Here is a 26841-nt window from a genome sequence, read left to right as displayed (position 1 = left end):
GAAGCACGGCTGTGTGCTAAGTCCTGTTTCACCCCACATGTGTGCGGACCTAACACAAGCCAGAGAGCATTACCGCCTAGTTAAAACAAAGCTTGAGTCCTGCTATGTCAGTATAACCTTCACTGAACACTCTGAAAAGCTCAAGTTGTGCCTTCTTCCATTCTACTGGTATTCCATGGTGTTAATTACTTCAACACCTTACCACATCATAGCGTACACTGGAGGAGGTAAGACCAGAATAAAACCAACTGTCTAAGATTCTGGGCCCTGTTCTACAAGGTAACTGGAGGCTTAGTGGACAATACCATGACAACTACCATGACAACACATGTTCTTGTACATGTATGTGTTGCCAAGGTGGTTACCTGGTGGCAATAATTAGGTTTTATCCCAGTTTTCTTGATGCTTATACTAAACATAGGCGAGTTCAAAAAGTCCAAAACTTGTCTGGCTGCAGAAACTGTGCTTATACCATCCTTCACACATTAAACTGGCAGATGTTATAATGGTAAAATAACCTTAAGTTTGACAGAAATAGTTCATCTAGAAATATAGAATGCTTTCTAGAATGGAGCAGAAAGAAATAAATGTGAAAATAAAAGTTCAGAGGAGAAAAATATAAGAGACATCCTTCAAAAAATAGGATTCATTTTCTGAGTGTTTTCCTCAGGGAAATCAACAAGCATGTTTTATCATATAGATTCCATCCCTGAACATTATGCCAAGTTCACAATAATAAATGCATAATATGTTTGATTAAAATTATGAAAATTTAATACCCCATGAAATAAATTTAATCTCACAGGGTATTTAAAGAGAGACTACATAGACCTTAACTCACAGCATGCATTAGAGACTGAGGCGTGGAATTAGGTACACTGCTCACTACGACTACTGGTATATTTAATGTATAAAACAGAAAATAGTACACAAATCACCTGAATAATTTAAACCATATACTCAGGTAAATAATAAGGTATTTAATAATCTGAATATTTGTTTTCTTGTGACTTTCCATACAAAAAAATAAATTTGTGATTAAAGCTGAAGAAAAGTGTAAAACATTCAAATGAGCACCCATGCTGGATAAAAAAATAATTTCTTTTCCATTCAGGCTTTTGCCTTGTTTTTGCATGATTAATAACAGGATGGAAATGTTGGCTTATCTACACTGATTACATAGATCTCACAACTCTATTTGTATGTACTGCTTCTATCAAGGCCTATGGGGAGAGAAAAACACATGTAGTTCAGTTTGATGGAAATGTTATCTTTAAATAAGGACTCAATTCAGTTCAACGAACATATAGCTTTGGACAATGTCCCAAGATAGTATGCAAACAACAGAACAATGTGCACTGTTCAGAACAGAAAATTTGTCGCAAAAAAAGGATTTTATGAGTATAAAATTTTCTGTTCTGAACAGTTGAGCAGATATTTCAGGAAATGCATGAGCAGGCTACCTAAAGAAATGGATTACTGCTCAACTGGAGGCAAAATCAATTAGTTACCAGGGAAGTGTGGCCTACCTAAGTTTTAATGGGAGTTTGGTTTAATAATGGTAATACCGCACAGAGCTCTAATCAGGGATAATGCAGTGAATCTTCACTACATAGAAAATTGCAGTAAAGCAGAAAAAAAAAAATCTTACAAAAGATCCAGAAAAAAATGCACCACTTTAATTATGTTTGAGATAAAATCAAAGAGGATTCCATCAGTTGCTGCTTATGCACATCTGCTACACACCATGTGCTCCTCACAGCATTCATATAAACTGGTGTGTTAGTTAGAAAGGTGCCATGAGGATTGCTAGGCAGGTGCTCTTGTTTGCTTGTTTATCTGACTGGTGTTTTACACCGTACTCAAGAATATTTCACTTATACGACAGCAGCCAGCATTATGGTGGGTGGAACCAGGCAGAGCCCAGGGGACAGGCATTCTTGTAGAGTGATCCTACAGTGTACTGGAAAAATGAAAGTTTCTGCACCAAAAGTTATATTTTTTCCTCTCTGTTTTAACTAGGCGTTAATGCTCTCTGACTTATGTTAGGTCCTCACGCATGTGGGGTGAAACAGTACTTGTGCTTCGATCTCTCTGTATTTAGGTATCAAAAAATAAAGACAGTATGACAGAATGGATGTTGGATCACAATGATTCAGTTTTCGCAGCAGAATAAATTAGCCTCTAGAAGAAGCCTCTAAACTTGCACTTTTGGGGTGAAACATGAGGTCATTTTACTGTAGTCATCACTTATACCAGACCTCACCTTCCAACAAACACTTCTGAAGCGACTGCTGCGCAGGTTCCCCTTCTGTCCATGCTCCTTCAGCATATTCAGGAAGTTTGGCTTTGTGAACAGCTTCTGCCATTCTGTGCTGAAATGTAGCAAACATGGAAACGTGTGAATAAAGCAGTTCATCTGTGGTCTAGGCTGTGCATTTGACTAATGTCAGTGAGCACATTATCAACAAAGCTTCGTCCATCTGTATAAAGGTACTGTTACACCACAGACAAAACACATGTCCGCAGTCTTTATAGCTTACATATACAAGTAGCTTATCCCACTACCACTTAACATTATTACAGCTTCTGAAAGTCTGACTGAGGATAAATACCAGGTATGGCCTTGTAGTGCCATATACACATATACTGTATATGTACATTGTATGTGCTGTTTGTCTGCAGATGCATGGACCAATCAATGCTGACCTTTGAGGAGAAATAAGCTGCAAGGCATAGAGATACTAAAACCAGAGTCAACATAGTGGGAGCAAAGATGGAAAAAAAGGAGAAAATGTTAGGACTGTGATTTTTGCTTAGTATAAATGATAATTTTTATTTAAAGGATACATGAAAAGGAACTATAAAACAATGATTATGCTTGTATGCCAAATGAAGAAAATTATACTCGGAACACACGCCCCGAGTCTGTCTATTCCCCATTCGGCCAGACCCGTTCGGCCCGTCCCCCTCAGAGTTCTTTTTAAATAAGGATCAGTGTTGATGTCACCGCTCCGAGCTCCCTAGAGCCTTAAGAAAACTGTCCTCTGAAGCCATCTTTACCCCCCAAAGTGAAAGTAAAATTTGTTTGTATTCATATTTGTTGTTACACATGATACACATGTACATTAAGAAAATAAAACCAAAACGTTCCATGTATCCTTTAATGTCTTGGGATTTAAATATTGTGATACACAGGAGCAGAAGCAGGGTGAGAACAGGAAAACAACTGAATCTTGCAGGTATAATGTACATATATTCAAAATTTGAACAAATCCATGTAAAGCACTGTCCAGGCCAGAGAGCTGAATTTCAACCTGGAATCCCACAACTTGTCCACTCCCTTCAATACCTGTTATCAGCATCACAAATTAGTTATTAATTCTGATCAATTACCACAAATGAAGAGTGCTACAAATACTTTCTTTACTTATATTGTTGGAGACTTGCTTTACACACATATTTTCACATCCTAGCAGCCCATACATAATATCTTAAGCAGGGCAAGTCCATATGGCTCTTTAAAATAAAAATCAATTCCTATAATTAATGTGGTGATTTGAATTGATTTAATTTAATTTCATTCAATACACGTTCAAGTTTATACTTTCCTGTGTTTACCCAACTAAAAGTTGCATATAGGAATAATACTGATCCCCCAATCAATATCTCATCCCCGTTATACATGTACTTAACATCCATAGCTTTTGTATTAGCCCAATATGTGACAGAGCAAGTCCCCTGGGGTTTTATATCTGGTTTTATAAAATGTATGACAAATACATTGTAAACATTTTAACTGAAATATTATCTATTAAACAGATATGATAAATACATGGTAAACATTTAACTTGCAAAACTGAGTAACTTTAATAAACGGAACAGAAATGTATTAATTTGAAAAGTGTTTACACCATAATCAGCAGTGAAGTTATGGTGCAAAAAGTGAGCAGGACATTGTAAGACAGCAGAGAAGTGAGTAGGGGCAGGGTTCCAGCATGACATCTCAAACCTGTAGTCTGGCAGAGAATCCACATGGTCAGCAAGTGTTCATAAAACTATTAAAATTGGTACATGTATGTTCAAAATAATCCAAAACAATTTGAGGTTCCTGCACCTCCAAAGAGTTAGGCAATGCAAAACACCTGTAAATATTTGATTCAATTTTTATGCCACAATTAAGAATATTTCACTTACATAATGGCAGCCGGCATTATGATGGGAGGAAACCAAGCTTGGGAAAACTTTAAATTTAGACTGATGTTACAAAATGTCCAAGTAGACTTGCTTAAGCCACATTTGATAATAACGTTACCTGTAAGAGTTACTACAGCTGACACTAGATGGCTGATAATCTTCACACCTGTCCCACTGGTCGTCAGCAGAGCTGTTCCTCCTCACACTCCCATTGTTCAGCTTCTGGTATTGGCCATTAGACACTGGAAATATCATACACATTCATATATCGGAGGGGATAAGAAAATGGGCCGTGCTTTGATGCTGCATTCCTCCATTATCCTTTGTCCAAACCCTTTCAAACTTTAGACATTTTAATGGCATGATTTTGTTAATACACTGACCACTTTTCAAGGTCATAGCTTGAGTAGTCTGTACACATGTTAAAATATAGCCTCAAAAACGCATGTTCCGGTGACCCACATTGCATTACCTGTCAGGTGTGATGAGTAGAGCATGCACTGCATCTGTGTGACACACATCAAGGACTGCTGGAAAAAAATTACTCTTAAAGAGACTCAATCAATTCATTGAAGAAACATTTGCGCGCCGACTACTGAGAAGATAGAGGACCAAATGATCACCTTTTCAAGTAAAAGAAGGTAGAAAATCATTCTGAAATGTCCGGAACATGCGTTTTTGACTCTATTTTGATTTTGGTCCCATGAACAGAAATCTTAAAGGATGAAATTGAAATTTGATCTGTATACTTAGGACATAATGGCTTTTGAGTGTGTATATTTTTAGAAACTGACGTCAGAGGGTTTCGGAGCCCATTTTTTTTATTCCCACCCGATATCATGTATAACACATCACACTGTTCAGTTTCTGGTACTGGCTATCAGAGACTGGAAACATAACACGCCTCCACAGTATATACATCACATTGTTCAGCTTCTGGTACTAACCACTGAACAATGGAAATATAATACACCTTCAAGAGACACAACACTTCACAATGTTCAGCTTACAAATATGACACACTTAAAACAAAAAGCAGCATTACAGGTGCAAGTCAACTTACAACCTTACTACATATGTATCTGACATTTAATTAAATAAATGGTACAAGATATTATACCACATCATTTCACACAACATTCAATAGTAAAATAAATACACATCCTTGAATTGTTTCCAAAGTCTAAACCAACCTACTTGAAGTTGACAGACAGAAAACACACATGTGGTAGGGCTGAGCAATGCGCATACATATACATGTACACCTAAAACTGACTTGGATATTAGTACACAGATAATGTATATCTCTACTAACATCTGAAATTCATAGATTCTCTCAGTCTCTGCGGACTATGAAAACTGGCATACTTAAATAAATGAAATTTGTGATCAAACAAATCACCAATACATGTACTCTTGCAAAGCTCACACACTGGGGAGTATTCATCTTATTGATTAAACAAGAGTGAAAATGTGGAAAGGCTTGGAATCATATGTTAACATGATCAAGGTCAAAGCAATGTAGAGCAGTCCACTCTGGTAGATTGACTGAGGGAAGATACATGTGAAACAATGTTTGGTTAGCAATGGTTCAGTTCTGCATGCTTAGATTACAGCAAGGAAACAGATATATTTATCTTACATTCATTTGTCTATATCCTTTTTGTCCTTCCATGCTCAGACAAGTTCTTTTTATTAACGGAGAAAACATACATGTATATGAACACATACTGGTCAGTAAAATTTATTATTTATTTGATTGGTGTTTTACGTACTGTAGTATGCAAGAATATTTCCCTTCAATAATGGCGGGCTTCATCGTGATGGGAGGAAGGTATGATTTACATCTAGTTACGATAATGACGATAATGGAGATTAATTTTGGAACAGATACTGACAGCTTGCAGCTAGTGGACATATGGTCTGACATCTACTCTGACGTATCCAGACACAGACATGTCAGTGATACATATATAATAACATAACGTGTAGAAAGAAGCTCTATTGAAAACAAATCCAGCACACACAAGACAACTCATAAAGTTACTGACTCCCAATGGAACCACCACAATTCCCTATCTAACCAATGTGATGCATGACAATCTTTCCAGGATACTTTTTCAGACCTTCTAAATACAAACTGATCTATAGGTACAATGTGATGTCTGGTGATCTCGTCACATGATCTTGGCAGAGGGTATATATCCAACCTGATCCACATGTATAATGTGACGCCTGGTGACCTTGTCACATGATCTTGGCATCCCACGACACTTTCTCAGAAGGTATAAATACAACCTGATCCACATGTATAATGTGATGCCTGGTGACCTTGTCACATGATCTTGGCATCCCACGACACTTTCTCAGAAGGTATAAATGCAACCTGATCACATGTACAATGTGATGCCTGGTGACCTTGTCACATGATCTTGGCATCCCACGACACTTTCTCAGAAGGTATAAATGCAACCTGATCACATGTACAATGTGATGCCTGGTGACCTTGTCACATGATCTTGGCATCCCACGACACTTTCTCAGAGGGTATAAATGCAACCTGATCACATATACAATGTGATGTCTGGTGACCTCACATGATCTTGGCATCCCAGGACACTTTCTCAGAAGGTATAAATGCAACCTGATCACATGTACAATGTGACGTCTGGTGACCTTGGAACATGATCTTGCCATCCCAGGACACTTTCTCACAGTCTATAAATACAACATGATCTACACATGTAATGTGACGTCTGGTAACCTTGTCACATGATCTTGGCATCCCAGGACACTTTCTCAGAGGGTTTAAATGCAAACTGATCCACATGTATAATGTGATGCCTGGTGACCTTGTCACTAGATCTTGGCATTCAAGGACACTTTCTCACAGTATATGTAGGGGTCTCCGTGGCTCAGTTGGTAAGCGCGCTAGTGCAGCGTAATGCCCCAGGAGTCTCTCACCAATGCAGTCGCTGTGAGTTCAAGTCCAGCTCATGCTGGCTTCCTCTCCGGCCGTATGTGGGAAGGTCTGCCAGCAACCTGCGGATGGTCGTGGGTTTCCCCTGGGCTCTGCCCGGTTTCCTCTCACCATAATGCTGGCCGCCGTCGTATAAGTGAAATATTCTTGAGTACGGCGTAAAACACCAATCAAATAATAATAGATCTCACAGTGTATAAATACAACATGATCTACACATGTAATGAGATGCCTGGTGGCCTTGTCACTAGATCTTGGCAATCAAGGACACTTTCTCGCAGTGTATAAATACAACATGGTGTAATACTTTGTAACTGGTTGTTTTGAGACGTTATTCCAGATGAGCAGCGAGCAAATTATTATTTTTTAAACAATACATTCTTAAAATTCTTCAATGTCTTTTCCTTTCCCCACCAAATATTCCACTGCCACCTCCTTAAGATCTTACAACCAAGCAATCACCGTCATTTCTTCAGCAGTCCATCATGGAAGACAGTTACAATCATAATAATGGCTTTATTTCAAGAGGGTAAAATACAATGCGTATACTTGTCATATGAGTCATTTATCATTTCATTTCATACCACATTACCATTTTTGTTCCTTCAATGAGTTAGTCCTGTATACTTTTATTCCCTGCCAGGTAATTACTTCAACATTGGCCTTTTCTGCTATCATCATCATACCATGAATTGTGAAACAAAGCATTTCATACTTTCCCTTAACAATATGTTTAAGGGAGCTGAAATATTCAACATGTAATCTTTATCACATGTGTGTGTCATGTAACCAGTTATAGGTATGTTTCTATGTAAGTTTTAAGTTGTGTCTCCCATGTATGTATTCTACAGCTATAAGTAACCGTGATACATTTGTTGCCAGGAGTGCCTGCGGCATAATCCGCTGCTCTCAATGAAGAAGAAAACGTTCTTCATTTTCTAACCATTCAAACTTTCAATACATAAAACTACATGTTCACTAGGCACACAGCCATTAACTGCCAATTTAAATTCTGATTTAAAACCTATATGTGTACCTGATACTGTTTAAGCCAGTTTCCTGTCAGCCTCAGGGCTGTGTCCCCAGGGTATACATATAACTAGGGATCAATCATTGGCTATTACATACTGTGTCTGGCGTAAACATATCTCTGCAGGCAATCAGATCATCCATTACCAGGCTAACATGAAACACATACCACGCACATCTTTGCTTCAACAGACCATTTCTAAAGAATGCTTACAATTCCCATCTAGCAGAACAATGGTCTATCAGAACTTAAGGAATAACAATGTGCACTGGATAGATTTTAGAACATAATTAAGATTTTTTTAGAAATTTGTTCTAACATCAAGCATATTTAATAGGAAACTACCCCCATTATTCACCAAAGAAGTATTCCTCTGAGAAACATAAAGAGGGTATGATGCAGAACTCAGTGAATCTGTCAATCTTGTTTGGAATTAATCAGGTGTCAGATCTGCCCTGGTACACCTGACAAAACTAAGAGAAACCATTTGTAATTGACCATCCTCCCTGACAAGGTCAAAGTCCAACCTTCTGGTTCAGCTACTGATCTGCTCAGACAAAGCATGGTGAGAGCATGGAAGGGGGGGGGGAGGATTACCCAAGTCTGAGAAGTCTGTTACAGACTACCCACTAGACAACAATAACCACAGCCTAATAGAATTTCACAAAACACCGAAAGCTGAATTACTCAAGGTAATCTGATCAATTTTAGCCTGTCACAATATGTGTACAGGTCAGTGACTGTTGTCTGGCTGAAAGTCCTTCACACACACGAAAGGTATGAATAGGACAATAACCATCAAAAGTTGTGTTTTGCCGTTTGAATTAAAAGTTAAATTTGTGGAAATGCAAGACCTTTATACTTGCATTTTTATTATATTTATAAATATAATAAAAATGCATAGTGCATACACCCTGAATATGCTGACACCTGTTCATTACAAAAGTATTATATACAGGTGTGATAATTAGCATTAATGAAGTAGTAGGACTTACATCTTCTATGTTTCCTACGTTCCATGATGCAGTTGCCATATGCTCACCATCGGTCTCTGGGTCAGTCTGCCAGACTGCCAACAACGCAGCCAATTGTGAATCAAATGTCCACAATGCACACTCCTAATGCTTAAAGTCCTCTTGATAAGACCTGGGCGGGTAGAGTTCCGCACAGCCCAAGCAGTTCAGGATGACTGAGGCCATCCAGCCAGCACCCACTAAGGCTGGCGCAATCTCCACACATGGCAACCAGTGACACATCTCCCATAAGCCAGGCCCCACAGCCTAAGAGTACACTTGTGCATTATGCAACCAAAAAATCACAATCCATACTTGCATCACTCCAGTGGTTCATGCGCAACAATTATGGCATAAATAGGTGCAGTTTGGTTTTGGGTACCTTATTTTCATATTAAGGAATGAAATGTCCTGTTGCTATGGGAACCCAGGCAGCCGGGAATGTGAGAATTCCATGAGTCATCGCTGACCACTAAGAAGCAGTTAACTCACCTCAAATCATCACCAATACCTATCAGATTCCACTTCATCCCAGCTCTCAGAGGACAACCCACAAGGGCTAACTGCTGTAATAGGCTGTCCTGAGCTATCATTATTTAATAGAGATGTCCTGTCAGGCCAGTCAGACAGGGATCTGCAATGCCATCAGCAATGGGCCAATATATCATGGTTTGGCAGTATTGATATCGCACGCAAAAAAGCTATTCTTGCATGTATGATCTATCTGACCATGATGAATTGGCTTCGTGATTAGCGTGGTATTCAATGAACTGTACGGTGGCTGACAAAAAAGTGCCTTCCAGATCACGTAATGAAAATGACATTTAAACTCACTAAAAACTCCAACTGAAGGGTCAATGAGGCAGTCCATTTTATAAATTATTTTCTGTACGAATGCATCTCTAGACAAGACTATTTATGCAGTCAATATTAATGAAAATCAATCAACTGAAATGATTAAAAATGTATTTGTGCATGCACTTGAAGCATTGAGGTATTTTCTTTAAAAGTCTTAACATTGTGACATTTGCTTCAAATGGCATATAATACTGACAAATGAAAGTGGCAGCAAAATTGAGCCTCTAAATCTGCAGCTGTGCCGAAGAATGACTCAAACATTTACTAGGTAACGCTCAATTCAGCTCACAGGTTCTTAGTCATTCGTGCTTGGATTGTGTGGGCATCAAGGGAGGCTGATTTATGATTCCTGTCCCACACAAGCTCGCACTGGAGCTGATATCACCTTGAAAGATTATGCATAAAGTCCTCTTGCTTCAAGTGCAAAATAAATCCTTGCTATATTTTGTCATAAATTAAAAGAATTCTATTTATTAAGACTGGGATAAAGTGCAGTCTGACCAAGAATGAGAAAAAATATGTGCCTTTTACAGAATATCACAAGTCATTCAACATTCAATGAAATGGAAATCCTATGCTGGCATGAAATCTTAGTCCTGTCCTGGCATAAAATGTTAGTGCTATGCTAGCATGAAATGTTAGTGCTATGCTGGCATGAAATCTTAGTCCTATGCTAGCATGAAATGTTAGTGCTATGCTGGCATGAAATATTAGTCCTATGCTAGCATGAAATGTTAGTGCTATGCTGGCATGAAATGTTAGGCCTATGCTAGCATGAAATGTTAGTGCTATGCTGGCATGAAATGTTAGTCCTATGCTAGCATGAAATGTTAGTCCTATGCTAGCATGAAATGTTAGTCCTATGCTAGCATGAAATGTTAGTCCTATGCTAGCATGAAATGTTAGTGCTATGCTGGCATGAAATGTTAGTGCTATGCTAGCATGAAATGTTAGTGCTATGCTGGCATGAAATGTTAGTCCTATGCTAGCATGAAATGTTAGTGCTATGCTGGCATGAAATGTTAGTCCTATGCTAGCATGAAATGTTAGTGCTATGCTGGCATGAAATGTTAGTCCTATGCTGGCATGAAATGTTAGTGCTAGTATGAAATGTTAGTCCTGTGCTGGCATGTTGCTGCTTGTTGAAATTGCTTGGATAATGAATTCACCAGCGATCAATAAAACTCCCTCAGGAGATTAAACAACAATGACAAAAATTAATTTGTACAATTAGTTGACAGACCAAAAGCTGTAAACTGAAATGATTCATTTATTTATTCACTTATTTTCTAGGTGTTTTGCGCCATAGTCAAGAATATTTCACTTATACCAAGGAGGCAAGCATTATGGTGGGAGGAAACTGAGCAGAGCACTGGGGAAACCCACGACCCAACAGACCTTCCCACGCACGGCCTGAGGAGAAGCATGAGCTGGAGTTGTGCTCACAGCAACAGTATTGGTGAGAGGCTCCTGGATCATCGTGCCGCGCTGGCATGCTAATTACCCTGGCCACAGAGGTCCCCCTAAACATGAAATGAATTACAACCAACAATATTAACATACATGCACATGTACGGAGGGGCAACAAACTTTTGGTTCTCTTTCGTTTCTCCACGTATAGGTCGACATTGCCATAAGACCTGAAGGTAGGAACAAGCATCAGTGCCACAACCATCTACATGTAACTCCCATGACAATGGCAGTGTCAGACACACGGTGAGGAGTCCATCTGTCTAACAGACGATTTCCCTTCCATAAATCAGCTTCTGAACCATTCTGTTGCCCTTTCATGAACTCTCAGTCAAATCACGGCACAGCTGACTTTGCAGCAGTGTGAAGGTACATGTAGACTGCCTAGAGAAAATCTGACAAGATGGCAGACAACATAGATGCATACAAGCAAAAACTCTAGCTACATTCACCAGTCACTGTTTTATGTATGTGAAATATTTAAAACACTTTGTCCTGAACCACACTCACACAACAGTACATTTCACATATCAGTGTTTCAATGATGTAACTGGCAATTACAAAAAACCTGAAATAACATATCAATCTTCATGCAACAGTTTTACATGTATTTCTGAATACTTTGAGTGTTTCAACTGCAGACAAACATCCTGAAATGTTCTTCAAATTACCAACAAAAACCCTGCAAATTTGTATCTGATCAATCAGTGTCACTTTTACACAGAGCGGCCAAGTGTGCTGTACCATCAGTTTCGCTATGTAACACACTCCAGCCTGTACTGACACTGAAGTCTATAATTTTTAGAAAAGTTCAATAAAGGTAGAGGCTGTGATGTCTATGGGCAAAGGGTTTTTTCGCTAAAGCTATGGCCATTTAACACTTTGCATTTACAAAGAGAGAGAGAGAGCTAGAGGGAGATTACTATATACAGACATGCATTCAACATTACCAACTTGCACTCCAGCACAGTATGTTAAAAATTGAGAAAAAACGCCAAAACCGCTGTGCAAACTGTATGAATCGGCACAGTCAACACTCAACTTTTCCTGTTAAGAAATTAATCAAACTCAACTAAAACCTCTTAAGTGGCCCTATAAAGTAGATGAACCATTCAGAATCAAGGAATGTGTGACCTGAAAAGTGCCAAACTTTAAGAAAAATGTGAGAAGTCCAAAAACCTACACCTATAATATACTGGAGGTCTTCATATCAGTGAAAAATTCCTGAGTAGGGCAGCAAGTGCCTGAATCAACAAGAAAGAGAAGTATGTATACACTTCTATTACCTAAATCAGACAGGACACAGAAAGAGGACAATGCAGGTATTTGTCTGATTATCGACTCATTCTTTTATTCCATCCACTGATGGAATAAAACTTCACTGGGATGAAGCCCAACCATCAACGACAAAACAAATCAAAAGATGTACATACTCTCATCTTTGTCAGAACCGAACTGCTCCAGAGTACTGAGAATTTCTTCCTTGGATGGCACAGCCTTGAGTCCATCTTGAGAAGCTCGAGTATCGTGTCGTTGTTGTAATCTGTGTATCACGTTCGACATGATGTTGTCAAACATAGCAGGTCACGGAAATGATCGCTAGAAATAAAGAAAGTGTTCGGAATTAATCAGTCTGATTCACCAAGTGGACATTTTTTTCTTCTTAAATTTAAAGGCAACCTAAAATTCACAGCATGTACATCTGAAAATACCACAGGAGAATTTGTTTGACAGAACAATGTGTGTATTCCCAATGTTTTTAACCCAGCTAAAACAACATGTGACTGACCAATAAGTTTATGTGGTGACATATACATGTAAAAACAAAGCAGGTTAAACAAAGCTATTACCGACAGATATAAAGGTGAGATTCTGTAGTAGACAATTATAAACACAACGACTTCACAGCGAGCCACATGAGGAAAAGGCAGACAGCCTGACCACAAAAACTGAGCCAAACCATTAGCAACATGTGCAACTTAATTCTTCAAATAGACTTTTTACAACAGTTAATATATGACAAGCCCATATTTAACCATGAGTCTCATAAACTATGGGAATAATAATTAAAGCCACTTTATGCATAAAGTGTTAAACTTTTATGACAGGCAATTTTTTGCTTCAAATATTTTTTTTATAAAATACATGAACATGGTAAAATTAGCACATTTAGTGGTTGTGATAGTTATACAATTCACAGTGAACAATTATGCCATTTTCCTTGAGAAAGAAAAAAACATTTGATACAAGCTGCATTAGCCACACTGGAACATAAATTAGACTTTATGTTTATTCAGCATAATAATGTTGTTTTTTTGTTTGTTGTTTTTTTTTTTTTTTTAGTTATCAGAAGAGAATCAGAAAAGAAGAAAAAGCGATGTCAAACTGAGAAAATGACTCACCTCATGACTGATGAAAACAGTCTATTCGTATCAGTGTACTGGCCTGTTGTTCTCTGATCACTGTCCTTTCAAATCTGGTCCATAAAACGTCTATGATTATCTATTGAACAAAGTAAATTTTTTCTTGAAAACAAAACCTATAATATTTTGCAGGGATTTTCACAGTTCTGTTAACTTATTTCTCTTGTCCGTTGTCCGAGAAGTATGGCACAGCAAAAGCATTTCTGTACGCTATATTCAATCGAATAATTAAGGAAAAAAATACAATACACATGAACATGACATAGTGGATTTATATTTTAAATTTAATCCATTCAATACTTTTAAGAACATGACACAGCTGATGTAGTGGGTACCATGTTGCTAGAGTAAAAAAATACTGTATGACACTACATGATTACCCAGAAAGACACATTAATATGTGAATGTTTTGGAGACGACACATATTATAAAGAGACACATTGCCGATGGTGAAAAAACTGAGCTGTTATTTTAGACGTCATCTACATAAGGTTGAGACTTCCAGATGTCTACTGGCATGCATCTGACGTTGAGTTAACAACTGAATGTTCAGTTTTATGCAGGGTTTCCCTTCGAACATCAACTCACTCAAATGACTATAATTAGAAACATGGCTGAGGACCGACTCTTTTGACTGGGTTACCTCCCCTTGTTGTCTAGATGACGGGAGATGTCTGGCGAACTTCAAATGTCAGACACAGTGCTGTGTTGTAATTATGCAGTCTACCATGTAACTTCAGTTTTGCCGTACAGATCATTGGTAATTACAAATACTTTATAATATATTAGCGATAGACAGGAAGATTGTATTTGGTTTACCAAGGTTATAATTCGCTTTCAATCTATTGCATTTTGTACACATACGATGCACGAGCCAATGTGGCATTGTGGGAATTTTTGCACTGCCTTATTTACATGTTATCTTGTCAGGCGAACAGCTTTGACCTGTGACAAATTTCCCCTTATTTATCTCTTAATTGACATATTGTTGAAAATATAGGCTCAAGAGATTTAGTTAAGAGTCAAATGCAACTAATTTTTGTATTTAGCTGAACAAACTCAAAAATTCTGAATTTCTTTCAGCAGTATGTCCCTAGAATATTCCTGCAGTATTTTATGAGAGAATATAAACCTCAGATACACAACAAACTTGCAGAGGAAATTTGAATCATTAAACTTTCACCTTTGATATATAATGCTTACAGAAGTTCACAGGTCATTATAGCCTAATGAATTAGATGTTTTATGTTACGTTGTATCTTTAGAACATGTCTAATTCATTAGGTTAAGAGGTTACCCGTACTCGCGCTATACAGTGTTGAAATCAGGGTTATTGTCACCTAGATCTGATGGTAATCTCACATTATCAGCAGGTCTATAAACTATGTCAGATACTGTAATTATTTCTCACACAATTCATAGCCTATTTACATGTTCCTGCAGAAGTACTTGGAGACAAATCAGTCAATATCCCCAACATAAACAGAATATGGCTATGTTCAGGTGATTTAAGAACAATAATACTATCACCTGTATATATGTATATCAGTATACACATGTAATACAAATGTATCAGCATGGAATCAAATGTAGTAGTTTATATATCACTAACTAACCAGCACCAGGGAGGCAATCACTTCTGTCAATAGTACATTTACGTGGGTCAACCTAGGATAACCACTTAAGCATATGATATGTAGCCATTTGCTATATAAAGCCAATGTGTCTTTTTGAAAGAAAATACCATAATGATCACTAGGAAATATAAACCGACTAGCACATATCTATATCTATGTCATATACAATGCAGCTGAAGTCTGTGGCAGCCATTGTAACACCAAATCTACAGCAAAAAAAGAAACTTATTCTTCCTTCGAACACGAGATAAACTATGACAAATTTCACCTCTGTTGAGTACATGTATGTTCTGCAGAATTCTGACACGAGCATGTATTCTACTACTGCTAGGTCATTTAGATACATTCTCAAATACATGTACGTTAAGTTGACCATCTATGTCAGACAGAGCATACAAGATATCTATATGCAGACAGGTATCTTTCTTCGGTTTATGTGTGTTTGTCTGGATATGGTCTACCACATGTAATACCGTTTATACTGGATCTGCTCTACAGGTAATTATGGATGCCCTACTTCAGAATCATCAAACAGAACTAGAGCATTTATGTATGAACACTCACCACAATACTATCAATTACCAAGAACACTATTCAGTATGCCAACCATCAGGCCAGTCTCAATCGGAATGGTATTTCTACACAGCCCAAATTCTAAAATTGTCGTAATTCTTCATGTTCTAATTTTGTACTAAATTACTTTATATAAACACATGTACATGTACCTCTGCTGATACTGATGCATCAGTAGAAAAACATAACTATGACTAACCTTGGCATCAGTTTGGCCTACATGCGACAGACAAGTACAGCTGCAAACAGTTTGACAGAGCAGGCTGTTGACTAACATTCCTGACTTAACACTAACTGACACACATAACCTATACTACAGTACAATATCCCCGTTCACAAGCTACCAACGGGACATAATGTCAGCCTCGTCCCTGCAAGAAATCAATAATCTGATGTTCATGGAATAGGCCGCATAGCTTCACATGAATACAAAATCTATATATCCTTGTGTAGCCATGCAGCAGGCTGCAGCAGGAATGGACACAGCCAGTTAGTGGGTTTTTTTTATAGGATGAATCTAATGATCATCAACACTCAATTTGACAGATAAATATCCTCCAATGTTTTCAGTCGTATCAAGTTGTACCAAGTAGAACAAATCATTTCTGTGTACCAGGGAAGAAATATTTAGCTGGCTGCCACATATTTAAGCCCCTGTATTACATCTCTGAAATATTCTTTGGCTCATTTGGCCGGTAAGCCTTGTCAGAGCAGATTGGTAGCAGAGCTATGAGGCCGCAGGCTCAAATCCAGCTCTTGCTAGTACAGTAAGCTGACAAGTTTTGTCAAACACATGTACATGTACTACCCGGCAAAAATCAGTGGTTTACTCCAGACACTCTGGTTCCTCCCCCTAGACGTACAAACCAGACCTCCACTGTATATATACGTATGTAAAACATTCTGAAGGACATCGTTACATAGCAAGCACATAGATGTGTACACTTGTCGTTCAACATATTAACAGGGAAAGGAGGTTGAACATACTCTTCACACACACATGTGGTTTAGATCATGTTTTCCATCATCTCTGGACAAGCACTAAGTAGATTCAGATTTATCCTCCTCATTCCTCAACTATTTCCCACAGGAAGAGCAAACTTTCAGTACAATTTATCCATCTTTTTACATGGAATTTAATTTTGTCGACAAAACTACATTGGTGGGATTATCCAAGTTTAGGGCTTCACAAAAAGCATAATTTTGTCAGTCTACACCCAATACTGCCTCCAGAATATGCTTGAATAAACATATTGCAAACATGTCACAGGTTGAAGAATTACAGTATACCAGTACTAACTCCTATCTGTTCTATCACATTGCTCCATTATAAAGTTCAAAAGTTCACTCTAATCATACCCTGTCTGAATACATATAGTGTATGTTTTGCAGTATAGAGTAAACAGACTGCTTAACATCCAGATCAATAATGGTCAACTATTACCAGTATGGATATGCTGCAGATGCACGTTTTCTGTGGTTAAGGGGAGACAACTTTCAATAACTCGAAAATTTTTTAACAATGTAACTGTATTACAGGTAATCCCATTAAAAGTTCAATCTCATTAAAATCAGATCTGTCAATGCAGTTGCAGATTGTATAAAGGGAATTCAGACGCTAAGCCATTTTTTTAGTGGGGTTTCTCACTGGCAACTTTCAGTTACATTTCACTGGCAAGAGCATAAAGAGATTGTTTTCACCCTGGCCTCACCCAACTCTTATAACAAGTTAAATGTCCCATCCAACATATGTTTGAGAGACACATGTTCATGATGAATTCTTGCACTATACAGTTCTATTCTGCTTAATGTGTAGGACACATGTGAGTGACTGAAAACACGTGTTTTAGATTTACTATGGATAACTATGGGGTGGTTGACAGCATTTATATCCCACACAAAGACCTTAGCATTAATCTTGGCATAATTCTGGCTTGATGTAAAGCACCATGTACTGATCTGGTTTGGCTTTAAACTCGTTATGTTTTGCTCAGACAAGTATGTTTATCAACGAATGACAATAAAGTATTAAACATAGATGTAATCATATGGTTGAATAATACATCTTAAATTGAATATAAACAATGCTGAACAGTCATTCGAAGCGTTTGGCAAAAGTGTCCAAAAAATTATTTTGATTTACTTTGTTAGCTGTGCCATAAAAAACAAGCATGATAAATTGTGGTGGCTTTTTCAGACTACATCTAAGAAATGTGACTTCACATCATTTTCTTCATAAGAATTTCCTTATTTGTACACATAACATTTTCTGTGATGTCATCTCTGATGAAATACTTCAGGTTCATTTGAGTAAGTTTTGATGGTTTTCAAAAAACCTACCTTAAAAGGTTGTCTTTGTGGAATTTCTTGCAAAAAATGTAAAAAAAAAAAAAAAAAAAACCTAACCTGAAGTATTTCTAGTCATAGTTCTCTGGTCATTTTCACACCACTTATACTTTCAGGCCACTAATATGTAATGACACTTCATTGTCCCAGGTGACATTGCAGCTATTTAAAGAGAGTAACTTTGTCAACTTGTACAATTTGCTCTTCCCAGAAGCCTTCAATAACAATATATGACCAGTACAAGCAGTTTCCACTGCCAATAATATATCATTATATATGTCAACTGAAATCATAAACAAATAGACATATGTTCCTGTTTACAAGTGGAAATAATTTAAAAAAAAAAAACACTACATAAAAGCAGAAAGTAATGGTGCTGTTTTGATTTGCCTTCTAAACTGTTCCTACGTGACAGCCCACTAGTGTACAAAATTTTTATAACAGTTTACGTCAGTTGTGCTTATCAATATGAAGAAAGTTTACACTTGATCTAAGAAAGTTGTTGTGTACTGCTCTGCTCTTAATACACTGAAACTAAATGGCATGTGATTTAACAAAAAGTCACATACTAACTTCAATAGGTGATTGTTTCATCGAACAACCAGTCACTACGTCCAAGGCACATATGCATTCAAACATGGCAGTTGAAATTTGTCCACTTTCGACTGCATCAGTGTTACCCAACTGTGGACTTACTAGAGACGACACATGGGGACACCTACCAGGAATTGATAACTTACTAGAGACGACACATGGGGAACCCTACCAGGAATTGATAACTTACTAGAGACGACACATGGGGACACCTACCAGGAATTGATAACTTACTAGAGATGACACATGGGGAACCCTACCAGGAACTGATAACTTACTAGAGACGACACATGGGGAACCCTACCAGGAATTGATAACTTACTAGAGACGACACATGGGGAACCCTACCAGGAATTGATAACTTACTAGAGACGACACATGGGGACACCTACCTGGAATTGATAACTTACTAGAGATGACACATGGGGAACCCTACCAGGAACTGATAACTTACTGGTGATGACACATGGGGACACCTACCAGGAATTGATAACTTACTAGAGACGACACATGGGGAACCCTACCAGGAACTGATAACTGAGACGATTATGGGTACGGACAGACACGTTATTTGAGGCCAGGACGGAAAGTACAGCCAAGTTGAAGGTAAGACTATGGAACAAGAAATATAGGCACTTATGTCTCCTGTGAAAGTCCATCCCCTGTACAAATATGTGTGCCACAACTTTGGTGATGTCTCTTTTATTCCTACACAGCCTGCTTGTCTCAAAGATCATCACCCCATGTTAAAATGAAACCAAGCTGTACTGGCGACTGTCTCATATGTAAGCCATAATTAGAGACTTTCGCAGCATTTGGCCCCATTTAAAATTTTGCAGAACAGAATTAGTAGCTATTGACAACACAGGTGGACCAGTTTTTTTTGCTGGTAGTTCTCAACTGTGTCAGGGTTCAAAATGAACGACATCAAGGCGGCTTTTGTGGGAACTCTATAAACACGGGAAGTGATACTGTTTAAACTCACCATGGCCATCATGATGCAAAGATTTCGTTTTCATGGAAGATCAGGGCCGTGATCTTCGAGGCAGGAATGGAGGTGAGACGGGCCAAAATTCTAGCATGCATAGTTGTGTTGGCCTTCACTTTTGCACGAGACACGAGAAAAGTGCCTGAGGTGCGAGTTGGCAAAACTCTGGCACTACTCCATAAAAATTAAACAGAATGTTGTATAGCTTGACTGTAGCATAAGCAAAGGTTTAGAGCAATGTACAGCTAGCCTTCCTATAGGCTTAAATGTTGTATCAGAATCAACAATCCAAATGGTGTTTTACACCCTTTTCAAAAATTTATTTATTTATTTTATTTTATTTGCGTTTTACACTGTACTCAAGAATATTTCTGTTATACTGGGCAGATGTTGTCAGGCATTCCCACATACAACCAGAGAGAAAGCCAGCATGAGCTGAACTTGAACATGCAGCGATTGCATTCGTGAGAGGCTCCTGAGTGATTGTAGTTGTGAGGTGTATGAAAATGTACTTGTTATGTGCAGGTGTCAAGGATCGCTTTTGGTTCGGCGAGACTCGGCACAGGTTATAGTAGCCAAGAAAGTGGCCGTGAACTTTTAATATTAGGTAAGACCTAGTTCACTGAGAAGCTAGCCATAGTAAAATATGTATAGAGGAACAAAAATACAAGAAAACATGTTTGTGTCATCAGCAAAAGTCAAGTGAATTACATTCGCCAACAGCTTTGTGGCCCTTCATACTTCTACTTCACTCAACAATCAGTTTTCAAAACAACATTGACGTCCACCTTTGCGTGCTGAGCTGTTCCAGAAAGTGGAATACTTTAACAACGTTGTGATATATTTATACAGGACGTCAGATTCTCAATAGACGTCAGTGTGATTGACGTTCCAATTTAGGTCAATCGAGTAGGTGGCATCACGGGGTCAGTAGCTTAAAGTAGACCTTGTTGTCGAATTTGACTGAGATTTTCTGAGGAAATATTGAATAAAGGCCAGTGTCAATAGTTGCAAAATGTGCATAAATGTCTTAGCTAGCAGACAGGCCATGTATTAAGTGGATTGGGATATTAAGTACTGCTTATGCAGCAAGCTTTGTCGAAGGGGTGGCTGAATACAGATACAATGTCATGATCGGGTGTACACGTCGTCTGGGCTAAGGATCGCAGCCATCTCCACGTATCAGTAAATAAATGCCATCCTTAGACTGGATTTTCAGGTCAAGGTTATAGTTGATGATGGGGACCACTCGGCTGGCATAGATTTAAGCTATAGGGTAGTTTTAATGTGTTGGTTGAGATATACCCCACTCCACAACGTGGGTCATTCTACTGCGCTGGCACGCGAAACCCTAGGCCACAAAGACACTCTTTCAAAATCAGTTTCCCCTTCTGTTCATCACTCGGTCAGCCAAGAGACTGTCAGACAATGGCGTGATCACAATTATCTGATTTCACCGGATCGAATGTTTCAACGTAAATACCCAAAGGGTCAATACAAACACACAGCTGTCAGTGTCAATCAAGTAAACTATCACTTGTGTCGTCATACATGTACCTGCCGCCTGCCGGCAAAATCAGGCAAGGTTTGAACTCTCATTTTGCTCTCTCTCATGCATAGTGACATGATCTACCAAAAACTGAAACACAAAATAAAGGACAAAATTATTTTCGCGGATACCCTCACTGTACAAACGCAATATGCCATGATACATACCAAATGTCCATCACTTGAATATATTTTTGCTCAAACAAGTTGCAACGGAAGCCATCACATGAACAAGGTCACGTGCTTGTTTCGTCTGCACATCGATAACATATCTTACCAGCACAAAATAAGTCCGGTCTAAAAAGTGTTTTAAATATAGCACACTTATATATGACGTCATGCAAATTTTTTTTTCTGTAAAGGGAGTTAAGCCATGGCTGATTATAAAGCAATAGTGTTACACTTTCTTCTCTCCCTTTAGTGTTCTCAATGTCCAGCATTTTTCAAGTGATAAATTTGTCTTGGTTCTGATTAATTACTCCTGTATTTTTTTCGTAAAGTTAGAATAACTTATTATCGCAGAAACTTCTGTGTTGGCATCAAAAGTATTATTTTACGATTTTTATGTCCTTCTGAAAGTGCATTTTTATACACCAACCTTTATGTGAAATACAGTATGCAAATATTTCAATAAGTAGTTACATTGTGCTATACCAAACACTTCCTGAAATGCTTAGTGACTGATCATAGAATTTACTGAAGGGATGTTTAGTTTAATAAAATGTTCCTATGACTTGGTGTGGGTGATGTGTAAAACTTGCTTGATAATGGCAGGTTTGTGTGTGCTTTCTACAAACCAGGTTTCTTTTGTGGAATAATAACTTGAACTGAAAACCATGGAAAACCATTTTGGTATTTATTATCTAATAATACATAGGTGTAACAGAATTGTAGACCTATACATATGTGAGACCACTTTTGTATAAATGAGAAATAACATTTATTATACACACTTGTATGGTATGTAAATACCATACATGTACAAGTCTTTTGTACATGGGTGGACATTTTTGGTTTATTTCGCAGTTGTACAAAAAGTTTCCATGTGTGTACAAAAATTGTGAACCTTAATACACATCTGTATATATCTTCAATAAAATAAGTTTTATTTGCTTTTTGCACAAATTCCACCTGTTTAAAAACACTTTCACATACAGTGTACGGATAAATAAATTTCCGCATGTACAATTTAGGTTTATTTCACGCATACACATATGTACAGTTTAGGTTTATTTCACGCATACACATATATATAGTTTAGGTTTATTTCACGCATACACATATGTACAGTTTAGGTTTATTTCACGCATACACATATGTACAGTTTAGGTTTATTTCACGCATGCACATATGTACAGTTTAGGTTTATTTCACGCATACACATATGTACAGTTTAGGTTTATTTCACGCATACACATATGTACAGTTTAGGTTTATTTCACGCATGCACATATGTACAATTTAGGTTTATTTCACGCATACACATATGTACAATTTAGGTTGTCTCCCACTACCCTACTTCTCCTGCTGGTTGGGACAGTTGCAGAGTTAGCACTGTTCGTTGTGTTGTTGCTTGTATGTATGAATGTATGTAGCTTCACTTTTCAAACTACACGATGCTTTACCTTGTTTAATATATATTGGTGTATTTTTGAATTACATCTTTCCTATATATTGTTTACTTCTGTGAAGGCCATAGGGAAGAAAAGTTTCATTACAAATTGGCTGAGCTAAATTCATTAAATAAAGATTATTATTATTTCATGCATATACAAAAGAATTACACATATATGCAGTTTTCTTCCACATATGTGTCTTTTAAAATGCAAACTAACATGGAAGTTGTACGAAGGACATTTCAGGCCATACTGAATGAACTGAAGCACATTCTGTTTACTCTTTAAACATGCTTTCTACAAACCATGATTTGGTCTGTTATGTTTTTACACTAAATATTTATTTATTTGATTGTTGCTTTCGCACCATACTCCAGAATTTTCTTCTTTACTACAGGGGGGCAGAAAACCAAGAATCTGGAACAAACCAAAGATCTTAGGTGAGTTACTGACAAACTTTCCCACATGTGACTTACAGAAGTGCACACAATACTGTTGAGGGGTGGGGGTGGGGGGTGGGGAGAGGTGCTGAACTTGTATGTGAGACACTTCAGCTGAATTTGTATGTGAGACACTTCAGCTGAATTTGCATGTGAGACACTTCAGCAAAACTTGTGAGACACCTCCTGAATTTGTGAGACACTTCAGCAGAACTTGAGACACTTCAGCTGAATTTGTGTGTGAGACACTTCAGCTGAATTTGCATGTGAGACATTTCAGCTGAATTTGTATGTGAGACACTTCAGCTGAATTTGCATGCGAGACACTTTGGCTGAATTTGCATGCTAGACACTTCAGCAGAACTTGCATGTGAGTCACTTCAGCTGAATTTGTATGCGAGACACTTCAGCTGAATTTGTATGTGAGACACCTCAACAGAACTTGTGTGTGAGACACTTCAGCTGAATTTGCATGCTAGACACTTCGGCTGAATTTGCATGCAAGACACCTAAGCAGAACTTGCATGTGAGTCACTTCAGCTGAATTTGCATGTGAGACACCTTAACAAAACTTGTAGGTGAGACGCTTCTGCTGAATTTGCATGTGAGACACTTCAGCAGAACTTGTATGTGAGACACTTCAGCTGAATTTGCATGTGAGACACTTCAGCAGAAGTTGTATGTGAGACACTTCAGCTGAATTTGCATGTGAGACACTTCAGCTGAATTTGCATGTGAGACACTTCAGCAGAAGTTGTATGTGAGACACCTCAGCTGAATTTGCATGTGAGACACTTCAGCTGAATTTGCATGTGAGACCCTTCAGCAGGACTATTATGGGATACTTCTACAGAACTTTTTAGAGACACTTCAGCACACTGAAGTTGCATACAGAGAACTTGTATGCGGGATGCTTCAGCACAGCTCAGTAGTGAGGGCAATTTGTAACCACCAACCTCTACTGAAATGGCACTAAACATGGGACTCGCTTACAAGATGGCCATCAGGTTTACGAGTGGAAGAATTTTCCCAGCCTCACCAGGTAGCTGACAGGCCTCATGAACCTCCTGACTGAAAGCTGCAGCAAATGACAGTACAACCAAGCCATTAAATGACATTTCACTGAGTAATAAGTTAATACATAATGGAACAAGACAGATGTTATGTTCTCAATAACATATTTATTAAGGCTTGTTCTGTTTGGGGGAGAAGTAATAAACAACAACAACAACAAATTCCATGTCATGGACATCAGTCTCATGGACACAGCACTGTTCATGTTTTCACCTATGTACAAAGTTACACCATTCTTGATAATTAACACATGTATATACAAAACGAAATTTGCTCAAATGATTTTGTACTTCGTGAGACAAGGTATGTCATGGCATACATAAAAGTATGTCATGGTATATACAAAGTATGTCATGGCATAGAGAAAATAGGTCATGGCAGATACAAAAGTATGTCATGGCATACCATGTACAACGTATGTCATGGCATAGACAAAAGTATGTCATTGCATACCATGTACAACGTATGTCATGGCATAGACAAAAGTATGTCATTGCATACCATGTACAACGTATGTCATGGCATAGACAAAAGTATGTCATTGCATACCATGTACAAAGTTTGTCATGGCATAGACAAAAGTATGTTATTGCATACCATGTACAAAGTTTGTCATGGCATATAAAAAAGTATGTCACTGCATACCATGTACAAAGTTTGTCATGGCATATACAAAGTGTAATCCAAAATTGATATTTTAAGAAATATATATTGTAAACAATGGCTGGATTTCTAAAGCAAAGCAAGCATGATTGTGGTTAAGAAGTGCCTGTCACCTTATCCTGGTATATGTAATCACAGTATCAAATGAACCATCTCAGTACAGTTAGTATACTTATTCCTTACCAAAACATCGATATTGTTTCTATATTAACTTGTGAAAACATTTAGAATGAGTTTTGACAGCTCAGTGTTGCTAGTGACTCCAGCATGGGGGATTTGGTAGTATGTCTTATAGTAATTTCTTTAACATGTTCATTCAGCAATGAGTTAATTTACCATTTTATTGTTAGCTTTCTGACCGTTACTTTAAAAAGTGGCTTTTCCCCTTGTGTAATAATTAAACTGTATCTATAATTATCATCACAGCCTAGGCAGGGCATCATTTTAATGAAGAACTGCTTACACCAGAGACCTGAGACATCTTGCACTTGAGGTACCACTGATGGATACTTCCAATGGGTGTAACAATAGTACACGGAGCCCAGTTTCACAAAACAATATACCACATTATTGTTATTACATTTTGTTATGTCTTTGACAGCATATATGTATTTCAATAGCCTACACCAATTGCCTGTTGACTGATAAACGCTGTCAAGGTAATACCTAATTGCTCTATGAAATACCCTGCAGACCTAAGGGGTGATAAGTGTAATGCTATTTCAAACCAGCAGACTTGCTGGGAGTCCAAAGGATGAGGCGAATGATATGGTTAAAATAAGCTCTTGACTTTTGGCCTTTTATATATGATGAAGCAAATACAATATACCAAAAATTGAATTAAAAAATATATGAACAAAATAAAAACAAAGGAAACTTACATAAACTGATGTAAAAAAAATTCATTAAAAGCAGCATACAGAAAGATAAATAATGTGTCTTTGAGTGCAAAGTCTACCTTGATACAAGATGTGGCCACTGTCAATCATCGGATGGACTAAGGGGAATAACTCTTGTTAACTAAACCACCCTCTTGTTATGATCATGAGAAAAATGTCATGGTTTACAGAAAAATGATAGTGTACTCTTGATAAAACTGGTTCAGCTGTACATAAATCAGGAAAATAACAAACAAAAAAAACACAGTGAAGAACCTTTCATAAAACCTTGGGCAGAGATTTTCCTAAACATATCACATTACCCTTATCAAGCCATACTGTAGAAAACAGAGGACACTTTTGGAAAGACGATGTCTTAAAAAAAGCCCCTCTCTGTATCACAAAAGTACATCATTATACATATAATACACAGCTGTAAATTACTATGAAGAGTTACACAGCCCTATTCACACACTCCACAGTTCCTAGTATTCTGTTTTTTTTGTTTTTTTT

At 37.8% G+C, this 26841-nt stretch overlaps 1 protein-coding gene across 4 annotated transcripts in view; it reads right to left on the bottom strand.

The window, feature by feature from the left end:
- The window catches only part of LOC135461935 (TBC1 domain family member 5-like), a 51900-nt gene extending 29975 nt beyond the window's left edge, over positions 1–21925 (bottom strand). For all 4 annotated transcript variants that reach the window (XM_064739220.1, XM_064739222.1, XM_064739221.1 and 1 more), the window contains exons 1-5: positions 21826–21925; positions 13951–14050; positions 12982–13147; positions 4316–4439; positions 2267–2375 (exon numbers count right to left, since the gene is read on the bottom strand). In XM_064739220.1, the coding sequence (XP_064595290.1) occupies positions 2267–2375; positions 4316–4439; positions 12982–13126 (378 nt within the window). In that variant the 5' untranslated portion in view covers positions 13127–13147; positions 13951–14050; positions 21826–21925. The remainder of the gene's footprint in view (positions 1–2266; positions 2376–4315; positions 4440–12981; positions 13148–13950; positions 14051–21825) is intronic.
- Between the last annotated feature and the right edge of the window lie 4916 nt (positions 21926–26841).

Source organism: Liolophura sinensis, chromosome 1 (genome assembly GCF_032854445.1).
Source record: "Liolophura sinensis isolate JHLJ2023 chromosome 1, CUHK_Ljap_v2, whole genome shotgun sequence".
In the NCBI taxonomy this organism is placed as follows: domain Eukaryota; kingdom Metazoa; phylum Mollusca; class Polyplacophora; order Chitonida; family Chitonidae; genus Liolophura; species Liolophura sinensis.
Note: the sequence above shows the minus strand (reverse complement) of the source record. Positions and strands in the feature narration are given on the sequence as shown.